A 13696-nucleotide genomic window follows, 5' to 3' on the forward strand; every position below is an offset into this window, starting at 1 on the left:
AATTATTTTCTCATTACCTGAGACGGGGGCTGCAGTTGGTAGTAAATGGGCTCTGGAAGGTGAGCCTGGTGCGGCGCAGGGACCAAGTAGAACCCTCCCGGCTGACGATAATACACTTCGTAGGCTGTGGTGGCTTGCACCCTGCCAGCAGGTTCCGTCACCACGACGCTGGTCATCGAGTTCGAGCTGGGCCAGTCGAGGTACTCGACGCTACCGCTGCAGCTGGCCGGAGGCACATATTTGGCCCGAGCTGGTAAGAGATATCGACAGCCGCCATCCATTGCATACTGAAACGAACAATACAAATATTTCTTCTCTTTGCAAAAGTCAGATAACTAAAGCAGAGCACGTATTTCAAGCTACGAAAAATGGCTCTGTTGCACAAACGCTCTGCTCCTTGTCATGAACACATTCATTCAAAAAAAACTGTCATCCAACAACGCCCCTTATTGAATTTTCTCCTATCAGACTTTTCCAGTAGGATCCAGTGGAATGGAAAAATAATCAGACCATCAGAGCGCGCTATGCGCTTATTATTTTCTGATTTATCGGAATGTCATTACCACAAATCAATACAATCTCGCTCGAGCAGATTGTGAATCAGCCAAGTCGAGTGGAATGTGATTTGAATATACGTACTTGATACTGAGCTGCTCTAGATAGGTCATCGGAGCTTTGCGTGGGCCAGGGGTCTGCGTGCAGCAGGGTGGTGGCCGCCCCCACGTGCGTGGCCGCTGAAGCTTTCTTCCTCGCCGGCAGACTGTGGCTCTTCCACTTGCCGGCCATCAGCTCGCGCTCCTTCAGAGTCAACCGCTCCAACTCAGCCGTCCGCTCGGTCAGCAACCTCTGCAGGGTGATGTACCGCATGTGCAGCTCAACCTGACGAGTTTCAGACATTTAATAAGGTTTCAGATATTACTCATTGTCAGCGCTAAGGTTTTTTAGAGATACAGATTCAGAACATTTATAACAATCACTTAAATAAATATTTTATTTCAGAATAAAATAAACAAAGATTGAATTTAGTCTAATTTTCCTTTTATTGAACAAAGTAGATTTTTTAAAGAATATTTTGGCTTTTTTAATATTTCTCTAAGCTATTGATTGCATCACTACAGGAAAAACTTAGGCTAGTGACCTTCAAGCAAAACAAGGCTTTTAAAGTGTGAACGCTACTTGTCCAAACTTTCAAATTCTACAAGGGGGCTACATGTTAAGATAAAAATCGAATAAAAAGCATTTTGTGTTGTACGAGTCCGTCAACTAACAAACGCTTTTGAAACGCATCATGTATTCTTTGTAAAACCAAGCAAGCGTGGTCAGTCAACTTGGTGTCTGACCACCGTGTAAGCCTCTTGCGCTTTTGTTTCGACCACACATTCGCAAGTGAACACCGTGTGTTAAAAGCATTTTTAACTCTGCTGACGCAGGAATTTTAAATGTAAATGCTTTGGAAAGGGAGATAGTTGCACCATGCGGTGTCGACGGGAAGAGCGGACGACGGCGTTGGGTCTGCGCGACGAGGAATTCGCAAGGTCACATGTCAGCATTTCGCGTGTACGGCATAATTAGGCGCTCTAAAGTGCCATACCATGTCCTGCATGCCAAACGCCGGCCGACCGACCGACGCTGAGTCATTTCGGGTGGAATTATTGTTAATAATCTTGCCATTTCGGGATGCCAACTTTTTTATGCCTCAAAATGGGCAAGCCGCAAGTCCAATTAAAGCCCTTTTTAAGGCAGTGGCAAATTAATTTAGGGAACCGCTGAATCTGAATTTCAAACAGCCGCGGATTAAAAGCAGAGTCAGCAGAATTTCACCTCAGTCGAAACGGAGACAATACGGGCTTGTCAAAATTCAATTATTCGGGCGGAGCCTCCCAGTGGGATTTATTAGAATTCATTCGAGACGCAAAAGCGTCACGCTCGCACTTTTTAACACTCTGGCAAGCAGGGGATGAGCGAGCGCGACAGAGATGAAAAGTTTTTGTCGCGGCGGCCGGCAAACTTTTGGCTTTTGCGCATAAAAAATTAATCGAGAGGCAACGTCCGGATCGCGCTTATTTGCATTATGGAGCCGCGCGCGCGACTCTTTCATTCTGTGTGATGTGATGCGGCCTTAATTATTGATGTTCCATTTACACAGCGACTTATTTTGTCTGAGAATGACGGCCCAGTGGCGTTTCCATGACGACTCTCTGTTCACGGCTTTATCCTGCCCTCCACGGCTAATTGGATGTCTATTGCATTCATATGGTGACACACATATATTTTTCGAACAGAGCTAGCGAGAGAAAGAATAATGAACTCGAATAGCCACTCCTCACTTTTGTTATATAAATTAACAGAACGCTATTCAACTCTTTCTCTACACGATGGTAAATGTTTCTAATTATAAGTAATGGGTATATACGTGCAAGGCTGTGAAATTGGACTATCGACTTCTGCGTTTCCAATGCGATTGCTTGCCATTTGAACAAGGCTTAAAACAATTTCAAACTACAAAAATTGTCCGCAATTGTCTAAATCTGCAAAAATCCTTTGGAATAAAGCGCATGAATTTTGCTTCGCAGCCAAAACCGTGTGAAACAGACTATTAAGGAAAAATAGTATAATGTTTAAAACTACCTGATATTCAGCCCTTATTGTAATGCTATATACATTTTTAGCATGAGAAGAATATAAAAAGGAAAAACGAAAGTTTCGAGTGAAAGAGCTTTTAGAATGTGTCACGATTTTTTTTTAAAGATTAAATAATATTTCATTAAAAAAATGTCTAGAGCTCTAACTTGACAAATTGCACTTTGATTCTATTTTTGAAGTTTCAAGATTTAGGAACCAAAAATGTAAATATCATATTACAGATTACAATATATATGATGATAATAATGCGAGTGACCGTGATTTTCAAAGTTTCCAGCCAGCCAGCAAGTGCAACCTCAAACACGATCGAAGCTTCATCATTAATTTAGTAGGAGGCACTTAGGGTGGAGCCCATTTTTAATTTGGATACATCAATTAAGGCAGCATCAAGTGGCGTTGGCCGCTCTTGAATTAGATTGCAACATAAGCTTCGGAAATTCGCAGGCAATCTGCAAAGTGCTCTCTGGCACGGCCATAAATTCGTTGCCAAGGGCAAATATTGCCGCCCACGCCATAACTAATCCTCCCCAGGAAGCAGCCCCGCTCGTGTGGTGGCCCTCGCGTGATATTGATTGCGTATATAAAAAACAATAAAGCAGCCGTCGCGTGTGTGTGTGTGTGTGTGTGTGTGTGTGTGTGTGTGTGCTCGCGATGTGAAATGCGAGTTTGCGTGTGCACACGCCGGCGCCGACACAAAGGCAGGGGGAAACAACCCTCTCGACTTACCTTTCGTACGCAGTCTTCAAATTGCACAACCATTCGCATGCGCAAATCACAGCTTTTGATGAACGAGACGAGTGTTTTGTGGTCCGCTTTCTCCATATCGACGCCGTTGATGGATAAAATCACATCCCCTGGAGCAGGGAAAATAATTAATACGACAAGTGTGCGCAGCGGGCCCACGTCGGCAGAGTAGAAGCAGACTAGAGCTTGCTCCCTCCAGAGACAGCCCTTGTGAATGCGGGGCAACAGGTTTCAATAATCGCGTTCGGCACGGCGAGCATGCATGCGCAACGGCAAAGAGAAAATTGAGAGAACAGACGCCCAGGCGATAACATTAATTCTTTCCTCTTTACGCCGCGCGGTCTATTATTACGCCCGCTCCACCAAGTTCTGCTGCTCCCAGCGGACTGCCCCAGAGTTTTGACAGTTAAGGGACAAATTATTGAAGAGGGAAGTTCGCTGAAACAACTTGGATGGCTTGGAACTTGGGCTTTTGCTCCTCAAGAAACAGTGCTGATGCTCCGATTTTGGGAAAGCTGACTTTTTCAGTGTTAAATTTTGAAAAGTCGTAATTATTTTTATAATATTCTTTATTTCTAAAAAGATATATGTTATTCTATATAGGCATTAAATGAATAATAATTAAATATGACGAGTGTTATTCTGTTACAAAAATCAGAATCAGAAATTTTACCTCGATGCAAAAAAAAGGCTGCTAATTTCAGCTTGGGGCTAGTTATATTAATCACCGTTTAGTCTGCAATTTTAAACCAATGAGATTTTTTTAAATTGATAATCTGCAATAATTTTTTAATCATGAAACAAAGATGCAGTTGTAAACTTAATCTTATCTTAACCTCCTTCGCAACGAGTTCTACAATGAAGGAATAATTAAACTTGTGTTGTACTAAAAAAAATACCTGGGAAGTTTCGATTGTTTCCCTCTTTCCCTTGACCCCCACAGATGAACGAAAAATAATTTATATTTTTTGCTAAAACTGTCATGAACACTTGCAAGGAGTGAATTTTTGAAATAACACAAAAACTGGTATAATGTTGAACCACTTACTGAACAATCTTCCGCAAAAATCTGTTATGCTTTCCACGCGTGTAAAACGTTGGCTGAACTAACATAATTATACGAAATGGTGGAAATCATCGCAGCTCGAGCGAAACAGTGGGATGAAAAGCAAACAAACGGCACACGTGAAAAAGCTCGGCCAAAACGTAGCCCGAGAGTGGAGTGATCCCCTAATTGAATGAAAAGCCGAGAATATGGGGCTCATACTCGCTGAAGCAAATCGATTGGATATAACAGCGTTAATTGAAAAACTTTGCAGCTCAAGGGTTGAGCCAGTCGAGCATCAAAACTCCGCTATTTTTGTGAACATACCTTCTCTCATTCCAGCGCGAAAGGCAGGTCCATCGTAGTCGACGAAGTCAACGTAAGTTATCACCTCGACCTCTTGTTCCCTCTTGTAGTGGATGCCGTAGCTCTGGGGACACACAGGTAAGAATCAAGAGATGAAATAAATTGATTTGCAACCGTGTCAGCGGCAGAGTGGCCGACGCGAAAAGGAAAAGGGTCGTCTCTTTCCATTTGAGACTGGATTGTTCGGTCTTATTGCTTTTCTCGGAGAGCAGGAGAGTAGAATGTTCTTCAGACACTTCTCGAATTCTGCATATATACGCAGATAACAATCCCTCAATTGAATTAAATCTGCAGAGTTTCGATAAGATGAAACTTTTCTAATCACACCAGCAAGACTTAAAAAAACATCCTGGACATGCGCCAGTTGGATAACTTTCATTCTTTCATGCCAAGACAATGATGGGAAAATATCTCCCGCTATCGGGAAAAGCGGTGCGAAGTAGCGATTTATGCGGCCCAAACTGCCTGTCTGCGGAAACAGTTAACAGCAATCGATGGCGTTTCCACGCAGCAGCACAAAGGAAAAATCTCTCGGCGCGAATTCGTCGGGCGGAAGCGGTCTGCGTCACATTGATTTTACCCAAAGCGCCCGCGGCGCGAGACAAAAAGCATGTGCGCCCGGCCACGTTCTTATGTTTCCATGTACTCCCGAAGGGTGCCGAGTGAAAGGGTTAAGACGGCGAAAAAAAATCGTACGCGCAACGCAATACGTCTTTCTGCAAGTGTAATGAGAGAAAGAGCAGCGAGGAGACGAGAAGGTAGGCGAGGGCAGAATCAAAAGCTTTGCACCGACACGGCAGATAGCAAATCAATAACTGGGTGAACATGTGAGACGCAGCAGCGAGCGCACACCGGCGGACCAGCCTCCGAAAGCTGCTCGTCCTCACTTACATATCATTTCCATCCCATTTTCCCGTCCGTAGCCCGCTATAATCATTTTCCTCAAGAGGAACGCTCCAGAAACAATAAAAATGAGCTGGAGCGCGAAAAAGAAGCGTACCAGAGATTTCTTTCTGCGCTTCGCTCAGTTGCCAGAGCAAAAGTTGCGCCGACTGAGAGATTTATTATGTTTTGCTGTATTTTTCGTGCCCTGCATCTTCTCCTTTCATGCCTGCATAAACGAGTTAGCTCACAACAAGGCGACGCAGACGCTCTTTTGCAGTTGTGAGTGCTCGAGCCGCTTGCTAATGAAGGAAACTTTCCTCCTTTGAGCAGCCCCACAACTAACTGACGTTTTCATTCCTCCGCTTCGGCTTGGAGCCTTTTAATTGGCACGTGTGCCGATTCGTCTTGCGGAGTTATGTCTTTCTTTTCATGCAGTGTGTGAAGAAAGAAGCAGCTCGACTACCGGAAGCCATTGAGAGTCCCAATGATATTGTTTCACGCTCCTATAGCTCTTAAAAGATGAAAATCTGGTTTAAAAAAATCTGAGTGACAGAAATTGGATTTATTTAATCAACCACCCCGTTAGTGGATCCAATAGTGCCGGAGAAAAAAAATCAACCTCTGGCCCTTCAGGCCGTAAAGCCTCAAACCTTTTAAAAGCCAAAATTAGGCTACAGCCGGTTCAGCCTAAAATTACGCAGCAGAGACCTCTCAAAATTTAATTTTTTTTGCCCATGTCATTTATACCAAACAGTCGGCAAGGACCAACGTACAGGAGGGTGACAGAAGTGACGTGTACTAATCTTTTAAAGGCTTTACACTGACGACGTTACGATTAACGATGTACTGGTTCCTCTCTTTGTGAAGAGCTTGTTCGCTAACGCGGCGGCCATTGTCAACAACTTAAATGACACTCCGATATTCAATTCAGATTTTTAGCTGTCAAATTACTATTCATTTAAATGCCGGAAATTTCCATGAAGCGAATTAAAGTCATCTTTATTGCTCTGTTATAGTTGGACGTTTTATGATCAGTAAGAGAAAATTTCAGAATATTTTTATTTTTCCAATACCACTATATTTATTTTTTGGCCGTCAGCACCTGTCTTTTAATCTCCAAAAACCGAGACAGATCGATTTTATTTATTTGTGTTATCAGATAAATTTACTGGGGGCTATTCTTGAAGCAAGCCTCCATCATATCAGTCTTGCCTAAGACGAATAGCAGTTTTCTTTGTGCAGAATGAAGATATTTTCTCTATCCTCGAAATGAGAAGTGAGTGAAGCGGCACACAACTTTTCTTTTTAGGGAGGAGTATTGCCTAGCTGGGCAGACGGGGAGAAATGAAAACACGCAGACAGCCACAGAGCAGCCCCTTGTCGCCGCGCCTTTGTCGTCTTGGCCCGTCGTCAAACGTGCCATAAATCGACTTGACGTGTACTCGAGCTGCTGCGGGGCTAAAAAATGAATTTGAACAAGGTTGCTGCCTGCCTGCCCGCCCGCCTGCTCGAGCTCGTCGCCGGCGAAATAAATTATGAGCCGGCCATTATTCCGCGTCCAGGAATTTTCTCCAGTCGCATTTGATTCAAGTTTAATGGCCACGTTGGGCTGGTGCCGCCGCTGCGTCAATAATTAAATGTGTTCGTATACGAGATTGCCGAAAGCAGGGCCAACCTAAGTTACATGCTCGGGAGACGTGACGTGCGCCACACTGCCAGCGAGAGATTATCCGAAAACGGCCGACGGCGTTCAAGAAAGCCCGACGCCAGCAGTCTTCTTGACGACCGGCCATCACTCCCCATCTCATCCTTCTCTCGCCATCCGGCTTGATTTGCATTTTCAAACTGGAGCTGTCGGGAAATTGAATGCGGGTGGCTTGAGCTCATTGCAGAGACGCTGGCTGCAGCTGCACACGTGGACGAGTTAAAGGTTATGCAACGCCAGCAGCGTCGATGCTCGGCGGATTGCCTACTTTCGAAACTCTTCGTCTTAAGTCAAACAAAGAAGCAAAGAGAGCATTGTTCGGAAGAAGAAAGTTCCTGACTATTTGCGAAACTTTTCAGCTGCTAAATTAGCGTCCAATAATAGCAAGCTAATGACAGTTTAACCTAGAATATTGCAAATTGCCTCAAGAATGGGGTCGATCTAATTGCGTGCACTCATTAGCAATTATGTTATTCGATATTATGATCTAAAAATAAATGAGCTGATCTAAAACGAGTTCAAAGAATTGCACCGCCCCCGTTCTGATCGCGGCACGCCAAGTGGAATATCGAGCGCGGTGAATTCCATCTAAACACACAGTATTGTGTGGATGAGTCTGTTAAACAAACTGCCGTTCTCTCTCTCTCTCTCTCTCTCTCTCTCTCTCTCTCTCTCTTTCTCTCCTCGTGTTGACAATAGCGATCGCTGGCGAATTCGCATGCAGCAAAAACAAAACTACATAGAGCGCTCGCGACTTGAATGAAATTTCCTGAAAAGAGACCATGCACGTGCCGAGATAATGTCGTTCGCTCTCCAGCAGTAATCTGGCGCAGACAAAAAGTTGCTCACTCGAGTATTGTCGTGCGTGGGCAAAGTTTGTACGGCAAAAAGTGACGTATAATGCGTGCGCTGTTGGTTTCAATTATGCTCCGTGCATTGTTTATGCGCTCCCCTCTTTGTTCGATTTTGCAACGTGAAAACTACAAACATAAAAGTCTGTCGACGACAACAGAGTTGCGTGCTCAACACAACTTTCCGCAAAAGCCTGCGAGCAGTTAAACCACTCGCTTTCTTTGGGGTGCCGAGAGTTTCGGAATAAAATAACGCTGAAACATCATGTTCAGCGCACAGAGAGCAAAAAATATTCGCTTTAGCGAAAATTCCGATAAGCGTATGCTTCAAACAATATTAACGACGATCTATGGATAAAAATCCGCCGCCGCAAAACTTTCGTAAAGTAGAGAGAACTTTTGCAATTACGTACTAATACCAATATCATTCAACCGGCAATTTTCTCACAAAGAGGAAATTTCCGTCTAGCTCGACTAGCTTGAATAGACACGCCCGCCAAAGTTTCGCGTTCGCACGAATTTCCCTCCGCGGCGGGCGAGGCACTTTTCTCTGCAAATCCACCTTCGGATCTTTTCATCCACTCGCCATTTCGCTAATCCGGCGTGTGCAGTTTGCAGCTGCGCCAATTAGCCCCGGAAAAAATTACCTTCCGTCTGACCTGCTCGGCGACGGCAAAAACGTTACTCACAAAAGCCCGGCGACGGGGAGGACCGAAAAGTCCCAAGCCGTGTCATTAAAAGCAGCGCAGACTGCTTCCGTGTTTACGCCGCGTGCATGTACACATACACCTGGCAGATTAAGATGATGGCTGGCTGGCGTTGAATAAAAGCAAGTGGTGTGGCGAACGGGGGTGGAAATTGCACGGCGCGCGCCAGCTACGTGTGGGGTGGGCCGAGACACCGAGTATCGACCCAGCTGGAGAACGGAACAAACTGACTCACTCACATGCACGGTGCGAGCGGCGGCGTGTCTCGACGACTCCCGGCTCCAATTTATTCGCCGGCCGATTAGTGCGGCCCCCTGAATCGATTCGTGTGGAAAAAGTCTTAATTTCGCCAGGCATAATTGCTTCTCTTCGCTCGATAGGGGGGGGGGGGGGGTAAAGCCAAATGCCAGCTGATGCTTCAAAAATCGTGCTTGGGGAACGATTACAGAACAGATTTTGTTACTCGAACTTGAATCTTCACCACAATTTAAAAAACTATTTATCCATATTAGTGAAAATATATTGTCACAAGACATTTATTTTTGTTTGACAGTAAACAGCAGGATTTCTTTTTAAATATTTATATTGTTTATGTCTACCTGGGTATTTCTTTTTGGATTCACTTGAGATGTTAAGCTCGAGTCCTTTATCACTTATTTGGAAGAAAGCTCAAGCTTTAAAAATGTTCTTCACTTAGGAAAAACTTCCCCCATATATATCCAGATGAAAATCACAAAATAAGTTATTACAAATTTTTGTAAGATAATTATTTTGAGAGTGAGTTATACTCCATTTTTCAAATATATTCAAGTGCATGAAACGTGACTCCGCTTGCGAAAAACGTGCCATAATAATATCGCGGGATCGATTTTTGGGGCGCGCAACACGCTCCTTCAGGAGGGGCACAGCTGGCGGTGCATACTTTTAAAAGAAAACACACACACAGCCAAGCACTTGTCTGCGCCTCGAGTGTGCTACAGGGTGCTGTGTGCATTAATAACAACCGTAAGGGATGACAATAATGGACACAAAAAAGTGGCCCCTGAGAAGGAAAGGAAGTTCTGCGGTCCTTTTGCGGTGCACTCGAGACGACACGGCGGAGGAGAGCATTATTCACATTAGCACCGCGCGCTCCGTCCAACCGGCATGCATTGCATGCTTCTCATTATCGGGAATTTGAGAACTCGGAGGGTTCGGGCCGCCTTGTGCGCTAAAGAGTGCAATATCGTAATGGCACTGCTTTCATTCTTTGCATTTCCCCCTCGAGAAAGGGTCGGAGGCAACAAGCGAGAGCAGGGCGAACGAAATGCATGCAGGTTGGAAGTGGGCCCGGACTGGCAGGTATTTATTTTTGTGCATCAGCGAAATGGTCTCGTGTTGGAAAGTTCTAGCTTTCCCTTTGATGCCTTTGAGCGGTGAAACAATACAGCAGTGCATTTCAAATAAATTTACTGTGGGCTGTTTTGATTACATTAGCACTGCAGCCGCAAAATTTCAATTACTCGCATGAAAGAGCCGCCGCAGAATCGATACTCCACAGCAGATAATCAGTTTGTGATTAGTTCGTTACTTTGTAGTTCCGCTTTTTGAAATGTTTCAATGAGCCGGCTTCTTTTTTGAGGAAAGTTGCTGCTGTTCCTCTTTGAGTTAGGCTTTAATATTAAATGAATGCCCATCAACTCGCTTATACTCTTTTCTTATTGCTGGGAACTCATCAGGGACGACTTTTCATTTTTAGGGTGAAAAGGGTGGTTATTCCCGCAGACAACGGGGATTGGGTAACCAAGGGAGCTTATTAAGATGTGGAAGAGGCTCATATATATGGGACGTCATAAAGAGGAATTTCTAAAATTTATGGGCAATCCTGAAGATTGGACAAATTTTTTATTTTTTCATCGCACAACACGCAGGGAAAGACAGTTGGGGTCCCCATGTTCAAAATCGCACATCCCTATTAGACTTGATGGGTATTTAAATCAATCGAATTTTTTAAGCTCTTCTAGATTTAAAATTTTGAACAATTCGAGGTCATTTATTCGCTTTCAGCTCTTAAGTTAAAATGAAAAAAAAAATCAGAATATTTTTATAGTCTCAAGCAGATAAAAAACGCAATAATACATATCCCATTTTTTTAGCTGAATTCTCGTTCCTAGGAATATTTAACAATCCCGCAATATCGTCATAATCATATTTTACTACCCAACTAAAATGAGATTAACCATGAAAATCCACCCCTGTGGAACTTAAAACTCCGAGATTTGTAACTATCTTTGGCAATAAATTTTTTTCCCAGATAGTAGTTGGCTATGGTTGCAAACGTTTCCCGTCCTGTGCAAAAATTCCCAGATTTTTGTTTATTTGATCATGAAGTTTTGTTTGATATCTTTGCGGAGACGTATCTTATGATATAAATCGTATTTGCTTCACTTCTGCTAGATCAAATTGCCTCTTCTTGAAAGGTGTTTGAATTTAATTACTTTCTATAGCAAGAATAAACACGAACACGTTAAGTTACATTCATTATTTCAAACAGTTCCACTCAAGACCACTCCAGTCATGTACATACTTTGAAAGGACGTTTCCTTGATTGAATGAACGGGTGCCAAATTATATATCTGTCCTTGTAAGTTTTGAAGGACTTTCGCAAGAAAGTGAATGGAACAATCTGGCGCTGTTCAAGATTCATGGGAGCAGACCCTCACCTCCGCTTATCGACCTTCCTCGCAAACATTAAGCTCTCCTCGTTGGTCATGGATAAATTTTATTATCCCTGGCACACTGTCCCGGGGAAGTTTTCAAACATGATTAATGCTCGCAGGGTGTGATTAAACAGGGAGAGAGAAGCAGAAAGCATGCACGCAGGCTCATTACGGCCGTTTTAATGCACCTTTCCACGCGCTCTGCTGCCGCCCGGCCACTTTCTGGTCGGCCAGGTATAAATCAAGCAGAAAGCACCCTTTGCTCTCCCTTGTCGCCGCCGGACGAACCGACAGAATGTGGTAACGAGGTTTGCATTTGCATAAAATATATAATGCGGCCGACTTTTTATGAGGCGTGGGAGTGAGACGAATAGTGTACACACGCACGCACGCTTTGTGTAGTGCAGAACTTTCGTTGCGAGTGATTTATCTTTTGTTTCCATCTCGTGCCCTAACTGCTACATGGTTGCAAAGTTCGTTTTTTCGGCAACGTGCGCACTCGGAAAACTGAGCAAGGGCGTAACAATACATACTGCTCTCCGGCCACTGATTTTAGCTTGTTTGCAGTGCAAAAAGACAAAATCCAAACAGAGGCTTGTGCTAATAAAAGCACAAAGCTCCCAGAAGTCGTTTTAGTTTGTAAAATACAACATTTTTTCGCCTAACAGAATATTCTGCGAAAGAGCTTATCCTACAATTTGCAACTTAAAAAGTGATCTCAATTTGTTTTATATTGTGTACCTCTCGAAAGCACCATGTTTCTACTCATGGAGAAAGTGTCATTGATTTGATTTTCTGTTCAGGTAATATTTCATTTTCTTCGTAACCATTTTTTGTTCTTTCCGTTGCATCCATGTGGACTATTCCATTCAGATATTATTTATTATTTTCAAGGCTCATTGTGGTGGATGCACATAACCATGTGGCTAAAACGCAATGTTAATATATATTCCATTAAATAAAACATATCATGCAGAATTATCTGCTCTTGGGGAAAAAGCAGAAGAAACCCCGCATTCCATAATCTAAATAGGTTTATTTTTGTCTTCCGTCAATTTCACCCCAAGTCAAAACTTCCATTTTCATCTCCCGTTCTAATTTTACCCAACAAGAAAATTTAGATAAAAAATTTGTAATTCGCCGCCTGTCCAAGTGCATTAAAAATGAGCGGTGTGGTGGAGGCCGGATGTCAGACTTCATGCACCAAATCGCGATTCGGCTGCAGCCCCACCGAGGGAGGAGGATGCCAAAACAAGAATGTTGATAAAAAAAAAGGCAAACAGCACAAACTCTCATTTCCGTCGCAAATGGAAAAGACCCCTCTTCCTGCATCGAGAGCAGTTGCCTAGCTCGCGGGCGGAACGGCGGCGAAAAACGACGAGCAAGGGCACACACTCTCACCGGCGGCAAACGGGCAAATTTGCGCACAAATTAATCAAGTTTGTAAGCAGCACGCGGGCAGAATTACGACTCGGAGCTGCGAGACTGGCGACCGGGGAAATGAAAACGCGGCAGCAGCGGCAATAAACTCGGCTGAAAACGCAAATTAAACAGCAAAACAGCATTATTGCGCCCCGAAAACGGAGAACGGAAATTTATTCGTATCTGCGGCGGGCTGCAGTGCGCGTCGAGTGTGTTAAGTGAAAACGACGGGCTGCTGTGTGTCGTGGACCGGTGCCAAATTTGTTTTATCTGCCCACAAAATGTTTTCGCACACCGAGCTGGTGTACCTCATGGTGTCCAAGGGCGGATTCTCTGCTGACGTGCCGTGTTCCCCGGCTGCTCGTTCTTTTTGAAGAATGACGCTGCTGGCCAGAAGGAATTCGCAGCATTTTGCTCTCGGTTTTACACACAGTAATAGAATGGAGAGAGAGAGAAGAGAGAGACCGCTGCTGTACCAGACAAAAGGAACATAAATGTGCTTGCTCTCTCGGTTTTGCAGTTCCATTCGAGTGCTTCTGTTGAATTCTTTTTTAATTAGCCGACAGTGAAATTGCTCTGTGGCACAGTAATTCAGATTTTCGCATTTTCCCATTTTTGACGACTATAAT

General features: G+C 43.9%; 1 protein-coding gene across 1 annotated transcript in view; it reads right to left on the reverse strand.

Moving 5' to 3' along the window:
- LOC135939234 (uncharacterized) overlaps window positions 1-13696 on the reverse strand; it is a 35355-nt gene that overhangs the window by 4625 nt on the left and 17034 nt on the right. Inside the window, exons 3-6 of the mRNA XM_065483508.1 lie at window positions 4760-4862; window positions 3370-3497; window positions 640-879; window positions 18-287 (exon numbers count right to left, since the gene is read on the reverse strand). Of these exons, the coding sequence (XP_065339580.1) occupies window positions 18-287; window positions 640-879; window positions 3370-3497; window positions 4760-4862 (741 nt within the window). The remainder of the gene's footprint in view (window positions 1-17; window positions 288-639; window positions 880-3369; window positions 3498-4759; window positions 4863-13696) is intronic.

The sequence above is a fragment of the Cloeon dipterum genome, chromosome 3, assembly GCF_949628265.1.
Source record: "Cloeon dipterum chromosome 3, ieCloDipt1.1, whole genome shotgun sequence".
NCBI classification, from domain to species: domain Eukaryota; kingdom Metazoa; phylum Arthropoda; class Insecta; order Ephemeroptera; family Baetidae; genus Cloeon; species Cloeon dipterum.